Source organism: Marmota monax, unplaced genomic scaffold (genome assembly GCF_021218885.2).
Source record: "Marmota monax isolate L192 unplaced genomic scaffold, Marmota_monax_Labrador192_F-V1.1 WCK01_AAM20220418_F8-fsc00074, whole genome shotgun sequence".
Taxonomy (NCBI): domain Eukaryota; kingdom Metazoa; phylum Chordata; class Mammalia; order Rodentia; family Sciuridae; genus Marmota; species Marmota monax.
In genome coordinates, this window is record NW_026694232.1 from 486110 (window position 1) to 508575 (window position 22466).

Genomic DNA, 22466 nt, shown 5'->3' on the forward strand with positions numbered 1-22466 from the left:
TTTACCTGATTTCAAGGTACAGTATCAGCCACTGCATTCTGAGACTAACCTCTTATGTCCACAATTTGCCCCTGGGTCACTGATACTCTCAGAAGACTTCTCAGTGGACTGCTCTTACTCTAATCTCGTGAGCCAATGCCCTTTCGATGTCTCTAAACCAAGCACAATTGTATCATTTTTCACGTATGGTTTATAATAACCAAAAGAGCTGTATATTTTATAGGCAATTTCCATAGTTTACAAAGAACTGAAGTAATAAAAATAGTTAAAAGCAACATCCCAGATTTCCTCCAATTCATTTAGGAATTTGGGAGACTTTAAAAGTATGTTAATCATGCTAAGAATATCTTAATATTAACATTTCAATATCCAAATGCAATTTTATATTCTATTGAGAGCTTTCTTAAACTTGCTTCATAGATTTTTGTATACTTTTAAAACTGAAAATGTACTTTGTGTTATATCCAGGTTAACAAGCACAAATTCAACCAACTGTTATTATTTTGGCAGTTCTGAATTATAATCAAATTCCATAAAAATGAGTAGAAAGCACAAAATGTTGTGAAATGTCCCTTTATATGTTGGAGAAAGATTTAGCTGAGGCAATGCTTCAAAAGTTTAAGACCATTAAATTCTCCAAACTCTAAAATATGGTCAATTAACCACTTTGTGAGTCCTTTAAGAAGAAGGAAACCAGTAAACATATTTAAGGAGTTATGTGACTAATAATTATTTACTAGAATCATTACAGGGATCTGTGATCCCAAATCCTGTTTGTCAGGCACAAATAAATTCCCACTAAACACTCCTAGATCTATTGATGCTTATTAAAGTGATATAAAATTTTGATTTATGGAAAGATGAAATAGTTCCTAAGTTTAAAATCATGATATATACTCAGATTCCAAGTTTGTTATTTTATTAATTTGAAAAATTAAATTACTTTATTAAAAATTTAGAAGAAAATAATTATTCAGGTAGTATTTTTCCAATAACATTTCACTCCTTTCAAAGCCATATGTAGTTAGCAAGCTTTTTAAAAATTGCAAAAACAGAAAATGCTTGATGAACATTTATAATGTACTGAAACTGAGCTAGTGTTTGAAGATCTCTGAGAATGTTCTGATGATTTTAGTAGCAACTGTTTAGGCAAATAAGGGATCTTAAGTACAATATATAGCTCACATGTTGCACCTCATTTAAAGGAGTTACACAAGAGACATGGTCTGCAAGGATGATTTGGCTCTAATAAGTTCAATACAAATTACTTAAGTCCATTGAATATACTCCCACTGAAGAAAAATGTACCCCTGAAATTTGATTATTAAAAATATGATAAAATATTACAAATATTAAATATTAGAAATTACTTGAAATATTATTAAAATATTCAATGGTATGCTATCTGATATATCGATTTCATTTATAAATAATCTAGTTTTTTTTAAAGAAAATAGTTATAATTTGGACTGTTTACATTTTCTATTAACATAAAAAAATCAATTATGCAAAGAAGTAAAGTCTGAGATGGATCATTCTGATAAAACACTATTAAAGAATTACAATTATTTTGTATGAGAAGCTCTTTCAGAATTCTGATGTTTCCCCAAATTTTATTAGCACTATTAAAGATTCTAATGTCTAAGACTTTTATTTGTTTTAGTAATTAATATTCCTTAAAGTATTAACTTCAAAGTTACTTCAAGCATAAAGAAGTATTTTTCAGAACCCAGCATTAGAATTTTATAGAACTTTCTAGAAAAGAACTACTCTCTATATAAATTATTGGGCAAGGCTGAAATCTTTGAAAAGTTTGAAAAGACAAGTTGAAAATTAAAATTAATCCAAGCTATCTGTAATCCTTTCAAGTCTAATTTTTAAGTAAAAATAAAGAGATCCTTCTTAAAATAGCTTCTAAAATCTTTTGTCATGTTTTCAATGCTTCCTAACAATGTCCACTTCATTCAGTTATTAGGTATAAAATGTGGCAGGTCTTCTCTGTATTGTTTTCCAGGTGAACTGGATGGTTCTACCAAGATTTCATTACTGTTCACAGTTGGTGCTTTGTAATTCTATGTAATTTTAATTAAAGAAGAATTCTGAAACAGCCTCCCTCTGTGCTACCTCCAAGCATACAATTAGCAGAGTACAACGTCTGCTGTGAACAGTCAGTTAATGATTTCAGTTTAATAATTTATTATTGCTTCTTCAGTGCCAACCACTGTAGAAAAATAAGAAGCTAAAACTGTATGTATAAAGTAGGCATTTAAGGTTTGTAGTTTAGCAATTTCAAAAGGATTATGTCCTTGGTGTAAATCTAATTTCTCCACAACACAAGCCCCCAATTCTTTACATAGGAATGAATACCATTTTCTCTCCCAAGGATTCCTAGAGAAAATAAATCCAGGTTTTCCCTCTTAAATGTAGTTGTATCTAGAAGATGATTTTGATATCAAAATATCTTCCTTTCACTACTTAAAAACAAAACATTCTTCTCAAGTGCATCTTTGGGGAAAGGAGTGGGAAGGTAAATTTTCCCACTGATTTTAAGTCAATTTAAAATAGTCTTTTTAAAAAATTAAGTCTCTAAGTTCTGCCATGAGACATTTCCCCAACTTGAAAATCTGGACAAACAAGTTGAGCTAAAATTCTGCTCCTAAGTGACTTTTCATTTATAGAAATCATTTTACTATTATGGTAGAAAAATGGAAGGATTCAAATTAGTCATTATTTTTCACAAGAAATGTAAGCCAATCTCTAAATAATCACCAGTTCTTTCAATGAATTTGTATCATGTTAGTTCATTCTGAAAACTAGTGCCTCAAATGTGAAGTTGTAGGAGAATTTAATTTGATTAAAACTTTTTTTTAGAAGCAAAGGAACAAAACCATAATCTTAAATGATACCCTTAATATTGATATAAAAATAGAGATAATATACTTGATATAATTTTAATTTTGGATATTAGACCTCATGGGCTACTATGTAATAATAATGTTTTGTTTATATATATATATATATATATATATATATATATTCAAAATCACATTTTAATCTACATAATAAAACCGTAATATGTTAGCTTTTTCCTATAGAAATTAGTGCATGTATAATATTAATTAAAATTCTCTTACATTTCCCTTATATGTTATTCGTATAACCTTATTGAGAATTACACAATTGTGAGAAATGCATTTTAGAAAAGTAAACATTCTTGGACAAAATTCAAAGTTATAGAAATCACTTTAAGCTCACCATAAATTTTGTCACTTTACACTCAAATTTAGCTTTCTCCTATTTCAAGGTTACATGATTAAAATTGAGCACCAAAGTAGGGATAAGAAGAGTATGTTAGCTACAGAAAGAGACGAAAATTATCATTTTATTGTTCTGTTCTCCCAAAGGTTCAGGTTAGGTGGAATGAGTGAATGGTCAGAACTTCCTAAAAAAAAAAAAAAAATCGTTTAAATGGCATTCCCCCTAAATACAACAGTGACAGAAGCTCAGATGCATATGACTTCACTGCCAAAACGTTTGTTTAATACTATGCAAAGAGTAAAATGAAACTTCTTGCAATGAATAGTATAATACTATAATAATGTCCACAAATGGAAGCATAAATGACTTAATGTAATCATACTGCATTTGATACAAAGGTCTACAGTAAATAAAAAATGAAAAAAAATTGTTTATTCACAGTAATAATGATACCATCATCCTTAGCTTATGGTTCATAAATTCCATATGAGATCAGTTTTAAAAAAGTAGCCCAAGAGCCATTATCAATTGGTTATTTCTTTGGGTTTTACTGTCACTTCCAGAATCAATTAAAATGCATTAAAATTCATACCACTTTCAATTTGTTCAAGTTTTTAATTTAGTTTATAATTTGTAAACTAAATTTCAGATAGAAAACAATTGCTCTCTTGCTCCATGGTTCTTAACATGAGCTGCTTAAGAAACACTTTTAAAAAACCAGCAATTTAAAGACCTATATTAAAATCATGCCTTCTGCCCCTAAAATAAAAAATGTACTCTGTGCTTCGTTATTTGTGTTTTTTTGAGGGTAAGAACAATTGCCAACCATTTGTTTTTCAGATATACGGGACAGTGGAGGTCCCAAGCCAGTGATGGTGTATATCCATGGTGGCTCATACATGGAAGGTACTGGAAATTTATACGATGGGAGTGTGCTGGCGAGCTATGGCAATGTGATCGTCATCACTGTCAACTATCGGCTTGGGGTGCTTGGTAAGAAATTTCTTTTTTGTTTTCACATTTAATACATGAAGTATGCGATGGTTTTTGATTTATTATTGACTTATTTTGTTTTGCTTGGCTTTGTTTCACTCCTTCTATGTTTGTTGATCTTTATGAACCAATATTTTTTATAGTTCTAATGAGTTCTATAAATGTTCACAAGCTATGTGACAAAGAATAGCTATGGAAGATTTTTAAATGTGAACCTAAAAGGTAATGAAATCACTCACATTGTTGGAGAATGTACTGCCTGGTTTGGCTTTATAGGACTGTGAAAGGTAACAATGGCAAGGCCTTAGGAAAAAAAGTTGGTCCCTGGGTGAATTTTTCCTTCTTCTACTTTTCTTTTTTACAATGCTATAAAATTGCTGGAAGTTTGCGGTGACCTTAGAATCAATTTTATATTCTCTCCTTGATTATGTGTTTGGACTGGCTTTGAGAAATGATTGTTTGCTATTGTTGTGCAGGCTTTTTTTTTTGGTCCCATAATAATTAGAAATATGTTCTCAATGTTTTTTGATTGGATTATTTAGAAAAACATACATTGATTTCATAAAATGACATAGTTCAGTTTAATAATGCATACTGTTCCCCAAGGAACTACAAAATAAATACAACATACAGATCCTCAGTTTTGAAGAAAAGTATAGAGAAATATTATTTATAAAATGTCTTTCCAGGTAGTCTGAGGTAGGCATGTTATTTTATGTAATAAACTTAAAAAAAAAAAAACTAATGTGCTAACCTTTCAATTTAATGTTATTTGCTCCAATTTTATTATAGTGTTCAGAGTAAAATTGCTGTGTCATTTAGTAAATGTCTATATCTATGATATTTTCATTAACAGAATTTGCTTAAAAAGCATAATTTGACCTCAAAAGTTTTTATTTTTTTAATATTAATTGTTCTCAAAAGTTACAGATATATAGATTCAAGAGGTATAATCTATCAATTTTTTTTGGACAAATAAAAATATATCACACTTTCTTTATTCTAAAATATTTAAAAAATATTTTGGAATACCTTCTCTTTTATGATTATTTGATGTTGTATATTCCAACCGTATTGAGAAAAAAAAGTTTTTTCCTCTTTGGTAGAAGCTATTATTATTCTAACTTCTGTGAAATCATAATTTCACATTTATGCTAATCACAGAATATAAAATACATTAATTTTCTGTAAATCAAGTTCATATGTCTTGGGTAAAGGTGAGGTCTTAATCTTTTTCTAGTTTGCTATTTAGAAATTTAAAGAGTGGTGAGTGATATCATAGATACATTGTATCAAAGTAGGCTTGAAATATTTCTGTAGCTTTGCTCAAGTATTCATGGTTCGAGTGTCTAGTTCTGCATCAATTCAGTAGTTTTATAATTTCAATAGGCAGGGATGAGTGTCTTCTCATTGATGAAAACCCTGCATATTACAAGATACAGAAGAGTTTCTAGTTTTCTTAAATATCTAAGTCTTGTTTGTTTCCTATAGAACACTTTATGTAAGGGTCTTCACTTATCTTCAATACTTTAACTTAATTTATGATATTGTTTATGATTGAGTTATTTTCATTGGTTATTATACTCGTATATTTCTGAATGGTTCAGGTTGAAAATCCTGAGCAGTGACTAGTTTGCAGAGGAAGAATTTAAAATTAAATACCAATAGTGGTAACAGTGTTTTCAAGGACTTGGATGTTCAGCCAGTCATATATGTATTTATTTTAAGCTCTTTGGCCACACATTATGTTGCCCTTTTCTTTCATTGGTTGTACCAACATAAAATGCAATTTGCAAAAATGAACTTTGTTGTTTTGTTGATTGAAGCTTTACTTCTTTATCCACTTACCCACCCACCCTCCCTTCCTTCCTTCCTTCCTTCCTTCCTTCCCACCCTCCCTCCTTCCTTCTTTCCTTCCTTTCCCCCCTTTCTTTCTTTCCTTTCTTCCCTCCCTATACCTTGCTATTTCTCTGACCCCCCCCCAGTCCCCTCTTTTTCTTTCTTTTCTTCTTTTTCTGTGTTCAAAAGTAGTGAGGACTGGACATTGATCCAATTTGAGCCCTTCCTTCATGCCCATTATCTATCTTTATGTGCCACACTGAATGGTTGGATTGCAGAACAGATGAAGAACTTGAAGAGTTCTTTGTATAATGGTAAACATTGTAAGTGTTGATGAGGGGTGATTTTCTCAGTGTTAAATACTAGTTCTGACTCTACTGAATTCTTGGTTTTACCCATATTGAATTCTTTTTTTTCCTCCTAAACACACATAATACTCAGCCAAAATTGTCCTTTATTGACCTTTCAACATGACAAAGTACAAAACTTTGTTAGTAAAACACTTTGAGGTAGAACTTAAGACATTAATTCTATATGGCTTCTGGTTACTTTCTTCCAAAAATATGTGTTGGGTGTTGTGAAAGCACACGTAAGTGGATTAATTCATGAAAAAGAAATTATCAGAACATTTGTTTCAGCACCCTTTGCATGAGTGGCTCTCTAAAACACATCAACAGCTCATTTCCCAGGACCACAGCAATGAGCACTGTAGAGTTATGAGGTTGTTTTTATGACTATTTTTCTCTAGCACTAACAAGGTAAGCCAAGGTTTATTCGGCGTGGGTTCCAAAAATATTGCTGTCTAGTTTGCACTTGGGTAAATTACACAGAAAATGAGATTTGAACCCACATTAGAGAAAATCCTGAACTGTGTTTTGATTTGGTTGTTTTGTTGTGAAGAAAACAAATTTGGGGGATCCAACCTACAAACAAACTAATTGTAAGACTATTGCTCGAAGGCAACTGGCAACATGTCAGTATGTCTGGAACAGATACTGTAATTAGTCTTGCTTTGAATTTGCCATCCTAGGGGGGAAAGTCTTGCACATTTTGCTTTCTTGTTTTTCTTTACTTTTTTGGTGATAAGTAGAGATATAATAATGTTTCAGAAATAAAATTCATACCACTATCTGGTGGTCAAGACTCCAGTTTAAAGCATTTCATGTTTAAAAAGAAATTTTTGTTCATTACAAAGTAGGAAGAACAGGAAAGAAAAAAAAAAAACTCTTTGATGTCCTCCACCTTTGATGATTTTGTTTAGAACAGTGATGTACAGTGTGACTATTATTGTGTTATGTATGTTTTCTCCTCCTCAAAAGGTGATAAGAATTGATCATAAGATTGACAAAAAAGGAAAGGCAAGGGAGGACTCTGCTCCATCCTCACTTCTCCACTTTACCCTAAGTCTTGTTTGAGTTCTGGCTGGCCGTGTTTCATACACTGAGTTTTGATTTTTTTTTTCCGCTACTTTCTATATACATTTTTTTGGTCTTTAGCCAGTTTTGTATAAACTCTTTCCATATTTGCTTTCTTTACTATCTGGTAATTAATCTATCATTACATAGTCCTTTAAAATGTATTTAGAATAATTGTTAGTACATACTTTTTAATATTCTACTGTATGATTAATAAAGATTATCATTTTGGTAATTTAGGGAGAAATGCTTTAATTATGTGTTCTTAAAGAGGAAAAGAATCAATATCAAATAATTTGATTATAACTCAATTATAACTATAATTTATGATTTATGATTATAAATGAGTACAGTGTTGGATCCTCCACCAGGGTCCTTTGGATCAGATCAAAATTGAAAAAGAGTATTAAATGAATCATTTACTGTTTGGATGAGATACTATGCACCAAACTTTTTTGAAAATAGAAACTACTTAAATGATAATGTATTTTTAAGTTTTAAAAAAATGAAAAAATGCATTAAGTAATTTAGTATTAAAAAGTATTTTGAGTACCTCTCTATATTTAGAATAAATTTATAAGTTATTTTAGAGTAATTTAGAAAAATTTTAACATCACTCTAAGGATCTAACTTGGGCAAACATAAGATTCTTTATCTGGTGGAAATGTAGTGAGTCACTTTTGTCCTGATATGGATATTTTGGAGGCAAGTATACAATTTGTAATTCTAGCCCATGTTATTTATTATAGAAAATATGCCTTTAAATATTTCAAAGCTACTGATATATATATATATATATATATATATATATATATATATATATATATATGTGGAAGTCTTGCAAATTCTTTAAAAAAGATCTAATCAAATATTTTAATGAATAAAACAGTATCCACACCACCCACCCATTAAAAAAAATTGAAGCCGTATCCCATCTACTTGTATTTGACAAATTTCATTTAGTTTACTTTATAATGTCATGTAAGGCTAAATCATTTAAAATAATAATCTGTTATCTTTACTGCCTATCAGTTTTAATAAACTCCTAAATTTATTTTTATTCTTTTAGACTTAGTTAATGAAATTTGTTGATTCTTATAACTAGGTTGTATTAATGCTACAAGTTTTATCAGACAAATGACAGAAATAACTATAACTTTGGTGTTATCTGTCACCAAATAACACTTGTTTCAAAAATTATATTTTGCATGAGAAATAAAAGGCAAGGACAACACTATCCTTATTTTTAAACAGCTTTTGATTTAATTGAGAGAGAAATAAACCATCAGTAGAATGTAGTAATTGTATTCTGATATGTTTCTAATATGTTTATTAATTCCTTTATATTATAAATTCACTTTGCATATAAGAAAAGGAATCAGAACAACAAAAAAATGGAAAGAAAAATAGAATGTACCAAATAGCTTAATGGGGATGCCATGACTGAAATTCATATTTTAATCCTAACAGCCTAGGAGCAAGGTTTGTAAAATCTGTATATTGCTCATGATTTAAAAAGCAAAGCATATTATTTCCTCAAGCAGTATAACATTTTAATAATTTTTATTCTTATTTGCATTATTTTTGTTTCTGTCTTATTATAAAATAAAAAAAATCAAAACCTATAAAAAATAACAAAAACACTCAAATTTGACCTTATATTTAAGAGTAGTATACAATCAAATATTGGATTTTATATGATGATTATATCCTACAGTGTGTCCCAGTGTGATCATGGGGCATAAAAGGAGAAGGTTTTAGCTTGTCCTTGGAGTTAATATGGGTTACTGGAATTGGTAGCAGTTGAACAAGACCACAAAGAGTGGTTTATCCCTGAGACAAGAGGGAAGACTGAAGGACATCCTCTCTTTAATTTATTTATACTCCTTCTATCTTGAGAAAGTGGAAATAATTTGTGACACATGCATACACAAATAATTTAGTTTCAAAAATCATATTTGAATAGTAATATATAAAAAATAGAAAAAGACCCAGAGACTTAGGCCATGAACATGTAAGGTTGGAGTTTTCAAGGACCACAGTAAAAGGGAGACTAAATTGAATATCATAATTATCAATATCATATGAAGAAACATACATAAGAATCAAAAAACAAATGTTTACCCTCACTATACAGACAAATGTATCCCATGAGTTTTATTGTTTTTATTTGGAACCAGGAACAATAAAGGGATTGTCTGGTAGTCTTCATGTTATTAGAAGATGCAAAAATGTCTTCAGTGTGTGATTATTCATAGCAACACTCCGTAAAACTCACAAACATAATAATAATAAATGCTTACAATTTTCATACTGTCATTTCAGCAAATAGCTAACCAATGCAATAGAGCTAAGATTTTTGGTGATTTCACTTTTATTAAGATAAGGCCAAAACCAATTTAGAAAAATGGACATTAATTTGGTTCATGGATTTCTTTCTAACAGTTGTCTCAACTGGGTTTTTTTTTTTTTTTTTTTGTCAATGATTAGATGGTAATCAACTTTAGATTGAGTGTTAAAATGAGCTCCCTGAGTGTAGATACTGTTTGTATTGTGGGAATAAAAAAAAAAAAAAAAGAACTTTAGATAGGTAATGATGCTGTGCAAAGTAAACCATCTCTTCATTATTTTTCTTCCATCTACTCCTTCCAAAATGATATTAGGAGGCTTGGAACACAGCCAACTATTTAGTTATTCTGAAAATTTAGAAATAACCTGAAAGTAAGTACATTAGTTAATGTTGATATTAGTTAAAAGAAGAAAAAAATGTGTTTTACCTATATTTGTTCATTATAAATTGAGTAATCATATGCCTAGACATTTTATTAATTATTGTGATTATTATGAAAAACAAGATAGACATGGTGCCTGCTATCTTACTAGCAATTAGAGAAGGCACATAGATAACAGTTTAGTGAAAAGTCAACTCCCAGCTCCCTTTGAGATTACCAATATGAATTCTAGAGAAAAGACAAGTTCAATGAAAAAGGAGCTAGTCTATTCCAGAATCTCAAAAAAGGTTTCCTGGGGAGGTGACATTCGGGTTTCCATTTCTTAGACTCCACTGAGAAAATCCTTGTTGAGAATCCTCAGGACTTCGAGATTACCAATTCCATAGCCGCTTCTCTGTTCTAATCTCTCTCAGTCTTTCTCTGTAGAAGTGATTTTCTACATCTATGCCTGAAAAAAACTGCATCTTCAGGACTGACCATTCCTCAGAACACCAGCCTTTTCTGTGCTTCTGCCTCCCACCCCCAGGTGGATGGCTAATGAATATCTCAATCTTAATGTGGCTGGAACGTGCTGAATTCCTCAGGCTCCCTTATTTCATTGCCTTCCACATTTGTGTTATAATAACAGGTTATAATAATAATTGCAACAACAGCAATAATAATAATAGCCACATTCATCAGGGACTTATTATATTCCAAAACTTGTTTTAAGCAGTTTTCATGAACAACAATATTAAATTCTCACAGAAGCCATATGAGGTAAGGTTGCAACTTTTCAGATTTTATAAATGCAAAAAAAAAAAAAAAAGCAGAGAAGCTAAGTATCTTAGTCAGTCATTCAAATCAAGTAATATTAAGTGAACCTTCTCTTCAGCACAGCGCTATGTGGGTGGCTTTGCCTTGCCATCTATATGGACCATCCAGCAAAACTTGATATTTTCTGATTCAGCTCTCCATGTTCGATACATAGTCCATCAGATGTTCTTACTGAATTATTCTAACACAATCCTGGATCTGTCCTTCTTTCTATTTCCTCCGTTACCAAACTCGGCCACATCTCCCTGAACTTCCTACATTGTCTCCCTCTTTCATTTTTGCTGTCTACCTGTAATTCATTCTCCACATTGCAAAATCAGATTATCTTTTAAAAGCATGAACTACACCAGCTCACTTCTTTGCTTAACATCCTCCATTGGCTTCCCATTATTCACTTAAAATAAAATTAAACTTCCTTCCTGCCTTGTCTGGCAAAACCCAGCACGAACAAGTCCTGGCTGGGATCTCTCACTTCATCTCACATGTTTTTCTCTGTTCCAGCACAATTCTTTCACTCTTTGTATGTCCCAAACTCATTCCATTTTAGGTATTTTATATGTGCTGTTCTTTCCACCCTGGATCTTCATAGGGCCAGTTCCTTGTTTTTCTGATTGTGGTTTGGATATCATCTACTCAGAGGCAATTTATGTTCAATCTAAAAAGAGCCCAAATGTCACACAAGTTATCTTCCTTTTAAAATTCTGTGCTATATCTATCATCCCTGATTGTTCTTGTTTATATTAGTATTGTTTGTTTTATTATTGTCTAACTCTCTAAAGACTCCTACAGTCCCTGGCACGTGGTATTTGCTCGGAAAATATTTGTGGAATGAATTTAAACTGGATCTGGAGAATCAACAGATGTTGATCCAATGTGATCACAGAGAGGAGGGGGAGGCAAAAAAGGGAGTACTGAAGAAAGCCAGAGGAAAGAGGAGTCCTGGCTTGTTAAGGACCTGTGCAAACCCAGTTGGAATACTGTGAGAAAAGCATGGGCACTCTTAACTAAGATTGAAGACAAAAATAGTAGCCTGTGTGGCACTTTGCTAAAGATTTAGTATCTCTAAGAACAATGGGAAATAATTATAGGACATTGAGCAGATTAATGCAAGATTCTTTTTTTTTTTTTTTTTTAATTTCAGGTAAGCCTAGACCTTAATCAAAGTAGATATTCTGTTAAAGAAACAAAAAGCCTAGACCTTAAATTGAGATGGTTTTTCATCAGTATCTGAGGCAGAATTTTGCTCATAGAATCTTGGCTGGCTCAGGTGAGTGTGGGAATCTGTCATTGACACAGACGAACAGAGATCTTTATAATTTTCACTCCGGTTTTTTTTTTTTTTTTTTTTGAGAATGGAATTAATCAAAACAGCTTCATGGAAAGTTCATTTAAATTTCTGCCTTGAATAACTATAGATCAATGGGATTCATATTATTCCATAGGCTGGCATGATATAAGAGATTATAATGCAAGAATCTCTACTATGATATCTTCTTAACATTATAATGTTTCTTTGTTATTAAAATAGCCTCATTTAAGCTCTCTGAGTTGTCCTAAAAAAGATGCATTTTTATTAATTATCTTAAATAGTCTTTTTGCAAATTCAGTTGGGAGACTATTGTTTATGACTTTCTTGAGTTTTAATATCAGTTATTTTGAATAAAGTTATACAACATGAAATAAATTTTCCTCATTCCTAGTGAAGGCATCCTTCTGGGGTCAGAACTGAAGACCTGTTTCAAGGTACACAAAGTATTGCAACCTAGAAAACCAAATACAAAAAGATACTGAACTTCATTTTTGAAGAAGTTATCCTTTATTTCATTCATTAATGTGTCAGTCATTAATTCCGCAAGCATTTGTTAAGTAAGTGCCTGCTATAAGATTCAAGTAGTTGGTGTTCACAATGTTGAAAAAAATCAGACTCAATCCATCTCTACAATTCACAGTGAGGAAAAACATTAAACATTAATACAAATTTTGTTAAGTTGTATTTCCTAAAGAATGGAATGCTAAGACAAAATCTCACCTCTATAAATGTTGGTAGAGGTTAAGTATAGACCGAGAATTTAAGGAAAGGCCTCTTTTGTGCTTCTCATGCTGATGGAGTTTTGGGGAGCATTTTTACCTGTGCATTTGCAAAGTTAAATATTCAAATATGGATAAAATATTTCAAAACAATTTAAAAAGTGGTAAGATAATTAGAAACTGGATAAATTGTTAAACAAGCAGCTGAGGTAAAAAATGCAAAATTTCAAATAGAGAGATCACCTGCAAAAAAAAAAAAAATACAAAATGCTTTCTGTAAATGAAATGAGCATATGTGTTTTTTTAATATATATTTTTTTAGTTGTTGATAGACGTTTATTTTGTTTAGTTTTTAATATGTGGTGCTGAGAATTGAACCCAATGCCTCGCACATGCCAGACAAGTGCTATACCACTGAACCACAACCCCAGCCTGCAAATGTGGTTTTTGAAATGGGAAATACTGGGGCTGGGGTTGTGGCTCAGCTGTAGAGCACTTGCCCAGCATGTGTGAAGCACTGGGTTCAATCCTCAGCACCACATAAAAATAAATAAATAAAATAAAGATCCATTGGCCACTAAAAAAAATTAAAAAAAAAAAAAAAGAAATGGGAAATACAGAGGGAGAAGGTTTGAGATCATTAGCCCTTACCTAGATACTGAATCCATAGACCAAGAAAATAGGAGAGTCATTTTCCGTCTTTATAGACCGCATAAAGATTCTCTTCCTTCTCATCTTTTGGTTCTAAGAAAAAGCCATGAAAAGTAATCAATTACACATATTATTATTTTTTCCTTAAATGAAGATATGGGTCTTTTTCTCAAGCAAGGTCAATTTTCCCCTCTATTCCAAAAAATGAGAAAATGACAGCATAGATCTTGCTCCCCTGCCCCTTTTCTTCTGAATTTGAATAGCTTTTTCTGTCCTGTGATGCTTCCTCAACAAGAGAAACAGTAGGACTCCCCACCTTGCCCTTACCTAGTACTATGATCCTTGGGGTTCCACCCACTGTGGCTGATTTGCCTTAAAAATAGACTGCAATTTCATCTGCCCTCACAACTTGTTTATTCTTTCTCTTTCCCTTTCTGAAGACTTTCTTTGAAGTACTTACTGAGTAAACATTTATCTATTGCTCCTTTGTTTTTGTCTTTTTAGGTTAAATTAGTACTGTTCAGTTTAAAAAAAAAATACCTTTTATCAGTCTCCTTCTCTGTATTCCCATTGCTCCTACCTCCTCACTTTAGGAAACCAGATGGGCTTCTAGCTGAGCCCCGATCCTACAGATTTACTCACAAGCCATTCCATCTCACATCACAACCAGAAATCTACTTTAAAAATTCACAAGAGCATGGATTTTCTTTACCTTTTCCTCTGTTCCCCATTACTAAATGGTTCTTACTGAATCTGGGCTCCTTTTTAGATCTTTCCTGCCATTCCATGTCTTTTCAAAGCGTTGTTCCTTTTCTTAGCGACCTTTCACTTCTTTGTTAGTCAGGTTTCTGTCTCTGTGACAAAATACCTGAGAAAATCAACTTAAAAGGAAGAAGGTTTTGTTTGGCTACTAGTCTCAGAAGTTGTAGCCCATAATTGCTTGACCCTATTGTTTGGGTATATGGCAAGGCAGAATGTTATGTCAGGGACTGCTTAGTGAAACAATTGTTCATCTCATGGTGACTGGAAAGCAAAGAGAGAGGAGCATAAGGGTCAGAATTCAATATCCCCTCCTAGGGCATGCCCCTAGTGAGCTAACATTCATCTGCTGGCCCCAACTCCCAAAGATTCTGCCACATCCTGGCACCAGCTGGCATGCAACCCTGTAGGGGACACTTAAGACCTGAACCATAAGACCTATTGGTTTCTGTGAAGTCTCTTCCAGGCTAGACTTTTTATCACCTACCAGGCTCATTTCCAACTATTTACTTTTGCCACATATATCCATCTGAATCATTATAGCCCCAATATCACCCTACCTTCAATCCTGGGGTCAGCTGACTCCTCTGTTCTCTCTCTTTCAGCCTAGTGTTCACTTTGGCATGCATGAAGCCAATTCCAGATATTGGCATATATATTAACTGCTGAATATGGCCAATGTCTTGCCACCTAAACCAGAGTATAAATACTGGGCCTTATCTAGTTATCCAATTTCTTTAAGACTGGCAGGGTACTCTGTACACAAAAGTCATCAATCAACATGTAAATGAATGCACTGTGTCCTCTTCTCAGGATTAAGTATGTCTAGGGTTACAGAGAAAAGAGGTGGTGGAAAATGTTGGTAGGTAACTGAACTAGGCATCTGTATACAAAGTCCTCACTTCAGGTCTCACATAAATGAGATAAAACCTTGTTAATGGTACCCCCCATTTGTTCCATTAGAAGTAGTAAAAATCTTCCCAAGTCCTTTAGAGAAGTGTCTTTTGTAGTGGAACAATATATATAATAGACTCTGGTACCTAAAGGATTTTCAGACTCAAGTTAAGGTTGCTCTTTTATAATGACAAGAGGAAAAAGAAAATCCTTTTTGTAGTTTCTTTAACTTTTCCTTCTGATACCTCATCACTCTTGAATTGAATTACAGGTGCTCAACTTCTGTCACAAATAGACTGAGTTTGGTACAAGAGATCTTTAACTCTTGATTGCCCTCTCTGCCACCTCTCTGTTCCATGTCTTTTAATGGAACCATATACAGTGAGGACTGTAAAATGAATTGCTATTTTTAGAAAAATTTCCTGAACCTGAAACAAGTAATATTTTCCAACTGACTTACATATTGGTAAAGTCACCTTCTCAAAAGCTTTCTAAAGAGCCAAGGCATGTCACTGAGATGAGACATATCCAAGAGAGTATTAATTTGTGTTAAAATATTTGCTGGCTTCTTTCATTTGAGCTCTGGAAAGAAAAGAAAAGGTGTATTTCCTAGAGAAGTCAGTTATCTTGGCAAATATGTGACACACTCAAATAGAAATTATTAAAAGAATTCTTTGTGGTAATAATACCATAATCAGGAGCAACATTTTTTTTTTCTGAGAAAAAAGATATGTAGTGATTTTATATTATTTAATTATGCTAAAATACTGAAGTTTTTTTTACTTTGCATGAAAATAAGATTTAAGAAAGATGCATTATTAAATTTGAGTAAAAAAAATAGATTGTTTCAATTGATAGTGTTTTCCCTTGAAATATACCACAATTGTATCTGCTTCATGTCACAAGAAATTTGTTTTTCAGATTGTGTTTTGGGCCCTTTTGTTCTAGACAATCTGTGTCATATTTACTAAAACAGTTTACAGTCTGAGGCTCATGATGGATTTCTTTTCTTTTTTTTTACTTTCTTTCTTGGTATTGAAAATTGAACTCAGGGGCACTTAACTAAGGAGCCACATCCCCAGCCCTATTTTTTGTATTTTATTTAAAGACAGGGTCTCACTGAGTTGCTGCATGCCTCGCTCCTGCTAAAGCTGACATTGAACTACTGATCCTCCTGCCTCAGGCTTCCAAGCTTCTGGGATTACAGGTGTGCACCACCACACCCGGCAATGATGGATTTATTTTCTGAAAGAACATGTTTAGAAGGACCACAGATCAGGCATCCAATGCTTTTATCTGATTCTAGGCTAATCTGCACTGTTAGAATAAAATCCACATATCTCTTAAGTAATATTTCACCACAGTCTATATAATTCTATATTTATAGCAGTAATTAAATAAGTAATTCATTTACCTACTTTTGCCTATCCTTTTTCCAGAGAGTATTTGTGACAGTTTTGTGGGAGGACATACAATAAAATTATGGTCATGTACGTAATGAATCAAGGCTAAGGAAGGTAGAAGAGAAGGAGAATAAAAAGTCTCAACATTTCTAGAGCTGATGCATGCAGACTTGCAGCAGAAACTCTATCAGGGTTTATTTATTTTTATTAACATCAGAAGGGATGTGAAATAGAGCAGCTTTTCTGAGAAATCAAAGGTATTCTAAGCCGTAAGCATTCAAAAGAAGTTTCTCATGTAAGACTTCATATTTTAAGGGACAATTAGAAAAACAGAATTCTATGATATAAATGCTTTAAGATAGAAATAGTTCCAACCCTGTAGTTCAAGCTTATTCATGACCCAGACTCTAATGTGCTCTGTTCGTCAGAACCATTTACCCCATGAGTTACCTTTTCTCTACCTGTTCCCAGTGTCAGCATCCAGATGGCGTTGCCAGAGAAACCAATGGCCAAGAGACCTAAGACAGAGATTTATAAAAAGTATTACATAGAGGTCATTTCTCCATATGTGTGCATTCCAAAGATGAATTTTCTAACTGATATTGTTTCGTATGAGAAAACTACTGACTATTTCACTTTTCTGCCCCATTAGTGTGGAGGAATGAGTCAGTGAATTTGATTAAAAAGAAAAGTAGTTCTGTAGTTAGCTTGATTTGTCAGCTATCCTTAAAAGAAAAGGATAATTTATTTGGATATTTTAAAAACACTAGTATCATATGATCAAGAAACCCAAAATTTTCCTATTATTCTCTTTAAAAGAGCTATTAAAATATTATTTAAAAGATATCTTTAAAATATCATCATTTTCCTATCTTTTGCTTTTGTTCCAGCCTTCATATAGTGGTAAAAAATCTATTTTTTAGAAATAAAATTAAAATTAGATAACTGAAACTTATTGCCCAAATAATTAATTAATTGTGTGTAACTCAAATGTTGTACAGTAGATAACCACAGAAATTCCTAGTTGAGTTCAATGAATCTGAATTAAAAATATTTTTATATTAAAATTTGCACATGTACACCTTTTAAGTTGAAAACTGGTCTATTAGTCTAGTCTTGAATCTTTTAATGAGTCTCTTCTTTTAAATATTCTTGTAAATATTTCTTTTTTTTTTTTAATTTTTTATTGTTGGCTGTTCAAAACATTACATAGTTCTTGATATATCATATTTCACAATTTGATTCAAGTGGGTTATGAGCTCCCATTTTTACCCCATATACAGATTGCAGAATCACATCAGTTACACATCCATTGATTTACATATTGCCATACTAGTGTCTGTTGTATTCTGCTGCCTTTCCTATATTTCTATCCATCACCTGCTGCCTCTGGACCAGTATTAGCTCATAGAAATAAACTGCAATCCACATATATAATTTTAAATTATATAATAGTCACATTAAAGAAAAGCAAAGGAAGTAGATAAAATTAACTTTAAATATTTATCCCATTCAAGCTCATATATCCAGAATATTTCTAAATCGAATCAACATAAATTTACTAATACGATAATTTGCATTTTTATAGTTTGAAGTATGGTCTATACTTAGAGAACATCTCAATTCAGATGCTAAGTTTCCACAGCTGAAGTAAAATATCACTCTATCAAACAGTACAGTTGTGTATAACAGGAAACATTATTTGCACTGCTTTATTTTTAAAATTTAAATAAACTAAAATGAAATAAAATTTATAACTGCAGTTCCTCAGTAATATGAGCCACCTTTTAAGTGCTCAGTAGTAACCTGTGCCTAGTAGCTACCACATTGAATAGCACAGAGTTCTAGACTGTTAAAATTAAATGTTAGATTACCTCCCCATCGGTTAGTAGAAATATTTGAAGCAAGAACACTTAATTCACAGAAGCATTTGTAAATTATATACATTTACCAAGGTAATAATATACCATACCATTCATATAATAATATAATATATATAATATATATAATACATGGAAGATACAAATTTAAAGATGGAATTAGTATTTTAAAATAGTAATTCTGCTTTATAGTATAACTTTTAAAACAAATCCTCTTTTTAAAATATATGTGCTCAGAAAAAATCTCCATTGTTTTTAAGATATTCATTTTTCATTTTGTCATCCAGAGGTTTGGACGACTTAGGAGCAGTTTAATGTTTGGTTTTAATGGTTGTTACAGCTGAAAAGGACAATTCTCACAGACACAGAAGTGCAGTAACACATTTAAAAAGCAGTTCATTGTTAATCGTAGTGTATTTAAATCTATATAATAGTCTTCTTGATAATTCTGAGGGCTGAATTCTTGTCAAATAAGATTAAATTGTCATGGTTTCTACTTTGTAATATTGTGGGCCACAAGCTCATTTTTAAAAGCAAAGAGAAAAAAATGTCAGCTTTGCCATTTTTATATGACTCATTGGTACTTATAAAATCTTCAATCTGTGGTTTATTTGCAAGGATCCTTTGAAGCTACTTGCCCCCATGTGAATGCTAGTTTTATTAAAATTAGCTAACATAGGCACTAAATCCACTTAACTAGGCTCATGTAATCTTAAGTATGCCTTAGAACAATGAAAGCCAAGCAGGCAGTACAGGCTGCTGAGTCAAGTCCTGCCTACTTGGGAGACCTCCAGCACCATATATGACAGGTGTATATTAAAGTGCCTGATTAAATGACATGTTTGATTTAAATACCCAGGGAAGTTTAAAGTTTCACCCTGTGTGTTTAAAAAGCTGTGTTTCTTTATTCTCTTATAAAAAGAGAATAAATAGGGCTGGGGTTGTGACTCAGTGGCAGAGCGCTTGCCTCTCACCTGTGAGGCACCCAGTTTGATCCTCAGCACCACATAAAATTAAATAAACAATAACGAAGATATTGTGTTCATCTATAACTAAAATATTTTTTTTAAAAAAAGAGAGAATAAATGTAGATTTTGTCATTTCCTTGCCCCATCCCTAAGGATCATGGTATGTCATCCTGGGGTAAAGACTCTGTCAATACTATGGATGGCTGACATTGTGTACTAAGATTACAGTCTGAAAATTTTCTTTTTATTGATAGTTGGTAGCCATTTTAATATGTCTAATACATCTCTGAAAATATTTTTCACTGACTAACAAATGAATTCCATGATTTTGTTAGAGCAGATTCAACTCTTATGTGGTTCTTTCAACTCTGTGAGCATAAAAACCCTATCCAACAATCTGGAAGTCTTAAAGTGGGCCCAAATAGCCACTTAGACTCAATCATGCCCAAGAGAAGAATACAGAAAACTGCCAACCAAAGAACAAGTAAAAGAGTGGAGAAATTAAGATCTCCATATAAAATATATTCTTCATTTTTCATTCAGTTCATAAGAATTAAAATTGTACTTTTATACATTTCAGACTATTGAGAATTCTTTTTTTCCAAAGTACATTTTAAGAGATGTTTTAAAATGCTGAGAGCATGATTACACTTATTTATTTTTAAAAATAAATTTAAAGTTTGATCATTTATTCTTAAAGGACAATACTGAGCAAATGAAAAGATATAGGTGTGTGTGTGTGTGTCCCTTTTATAGTTCATGGGATAAAAACATAAGAAAACTATGCCTTTCTAGCAGATGGTGGGGTGGTGCATGCCTGTAATCCCAGCTACTCCTGGCTGAGGGACCAGGATTTCAAGTTTCTTGGCAATTTAGAGAGACCCTGTCTCAAAAAATACAAAGGATCCAGGATGTAGCTCAGTGATAGAGTATCCCTGGGCTCAATCGCCAGTATTGCATCCAAAAAAAGAAAAAAAGAAAAGAAAGAATATGCCATTTTATTCTATTTCAACTTTCACTGTGACTTTTATAACCTTTGCTCAGATTTGACGTAGAGATTAGCTAATATTAGTAAAATGTATTATTATTTAAGGTTTTTCCCTTTTATTTCATTTTTTTCTAACATGTAAGACCTTCTATTGTGACAAATAATTGATACTTACACCATGTTCTTCAAAGCTCAAGAAATTCCCTGCCAAATTAGTTGGATGCTCATCTCTGTTTAACGTGGACTTTATTTATATGGTGATTGACATGCTATTTCCCACTAATGAGAAGTAGATCTAAGAGGATTAGTTCTGTGAAATGATGTAATTGAAATCACCATATTACTCCCCCACTTCCCCCCAGTACTGGGGATTGAACCCAAGGACAGGTTACCAGTGAGCTTCATCTCCAACCTTTTTATTTTTATTTTTATTTTTTTTAATTTTGAGACATGGTTCGCTAAATTGGTGAGGCTGGCCTTTAACCTGCTATCCTCCTTCCTCAGCCTCCATTTTTGCTGGGATTACAGGCACACCCAATACCATATCCTCATTTTTATTTGTAGTCTCATACTCCCAGATAAAATAGTAGCAATCTTTTGCTATAAAATATGTTCTTTCTAGATAACTAAGGGAGCCTAATCCTAGACTTTGGTTTTGGTTTTTAAAGTTGGTGTGACGTAGAGTAAAGTAGAGTTCTTTTTGAGTCACAGCTCAGATTGAAATATCTCCTAATTTTCTTGACACCCGACCAATGAGCCATATTTACACACACACACACACACACACACACAAACACAAACATAAAGAAACTGACAAATTAATGCGATTTACAATCTGAATATAAATTTTGCTGGAGTGTTGATGTGGTTTGTGCCCTATGGGTTCAAATGTGGGAGGCTTGGTCTGTAACATGGCAATGTGAAGATGATGGGAGGTTTATTGGTCCTCCTAGGGGTGCTGCCTTTGTAAGAGATTGGGCTAGTTCTCATGGGATTGAATTTATTGAATTTATTCTCATGAAAGAAAGCTGTTATACAAACCTGAGCCTGAACCTTAAATTGATCTCCGGATTCATGTCTGGCAGTATGATCATTTCCTCCTGTACATGTTCCTGGCTTTACATTCACTCCAGAGCTGAGGTGATAGCTAGCTCTATATCCTTGAATCTTGAGAAACTATAAACTTAGTAAACTTCTTTTCTCTATAAAATTAGCTGACCTCAAGGGTGTTGTTATAGTAGCAGCATATAGATCAATACATATGTAGTGTTTTTAAAACAAGAAGTTCATTGGCTTCAAGCATGTGTTTAAAGGGAATGAATCTCTCTGTTAGGACAGACTAAGTTCTGCTGTAGGAATAATAAACTCAGAATGTTAGTAGCTAAATATGACCAAAAAATACAACTATTTCTTGTGCACTCCAATTGTTTTGAAAATACAAAATACTCTCCTGTTCAACTGTCCTTCATGTGCCAGTTCTCTGGGTCAGGGCCTTACTCTTGATCCCATGTCTCTGCCTTCTCAATACCTGGCCTCCTCACTTCCTAGCGCAGAGGAATAGCAACCACAGGATGGCACTTTGCCTTTTCATTGCATCCCAAAGTAACCTAGAGCTTTGGCTAGAGTGAGGGACAGTTCCAGCTAACTGCAAGAGGGCTGGGCACATAGGGAAGCACACAGACTATGACATGAGCATTGCCATCTCAGCCATGATGCCTTTGTCATTTGATCATCCACAAAATACTTACATTTGCTGTGTCTCATTTCTCAGAGTTTCATCTGGACATTCTAACTAAATGTTGTTTTTGGAAATGTTAGTTTGCAGTGTTTTGAAAATAAGGG

At 32.7% G+C, this 22466-nt stretch overlaps 1 protein-coding gene across 7 annotated transcripts in view; it reads left to right on the forward strand.

Moving 5' to 3' along the window:
* Nlgn1 (neuroligin 1) overlaps positions 1-22466 on the forward strand; it is an 899700-nt gene that overhangs the window by 410901 nt on the left and 466333 nt on the right. For all 7 annotated transcript variants that reach the window (XM_058586176.1, XM_058586178.1, XM_058586177.1 and 4 more), the window contains one exon: positions 4099-4251. In XM_058586176.1, coding sequence (XP_058442159.1) covers positions 4099-4251 — 153 coding nt within the window. The remainder of the gene's footprint in view (positions 1-4098; positions 4252-22466) is intronic.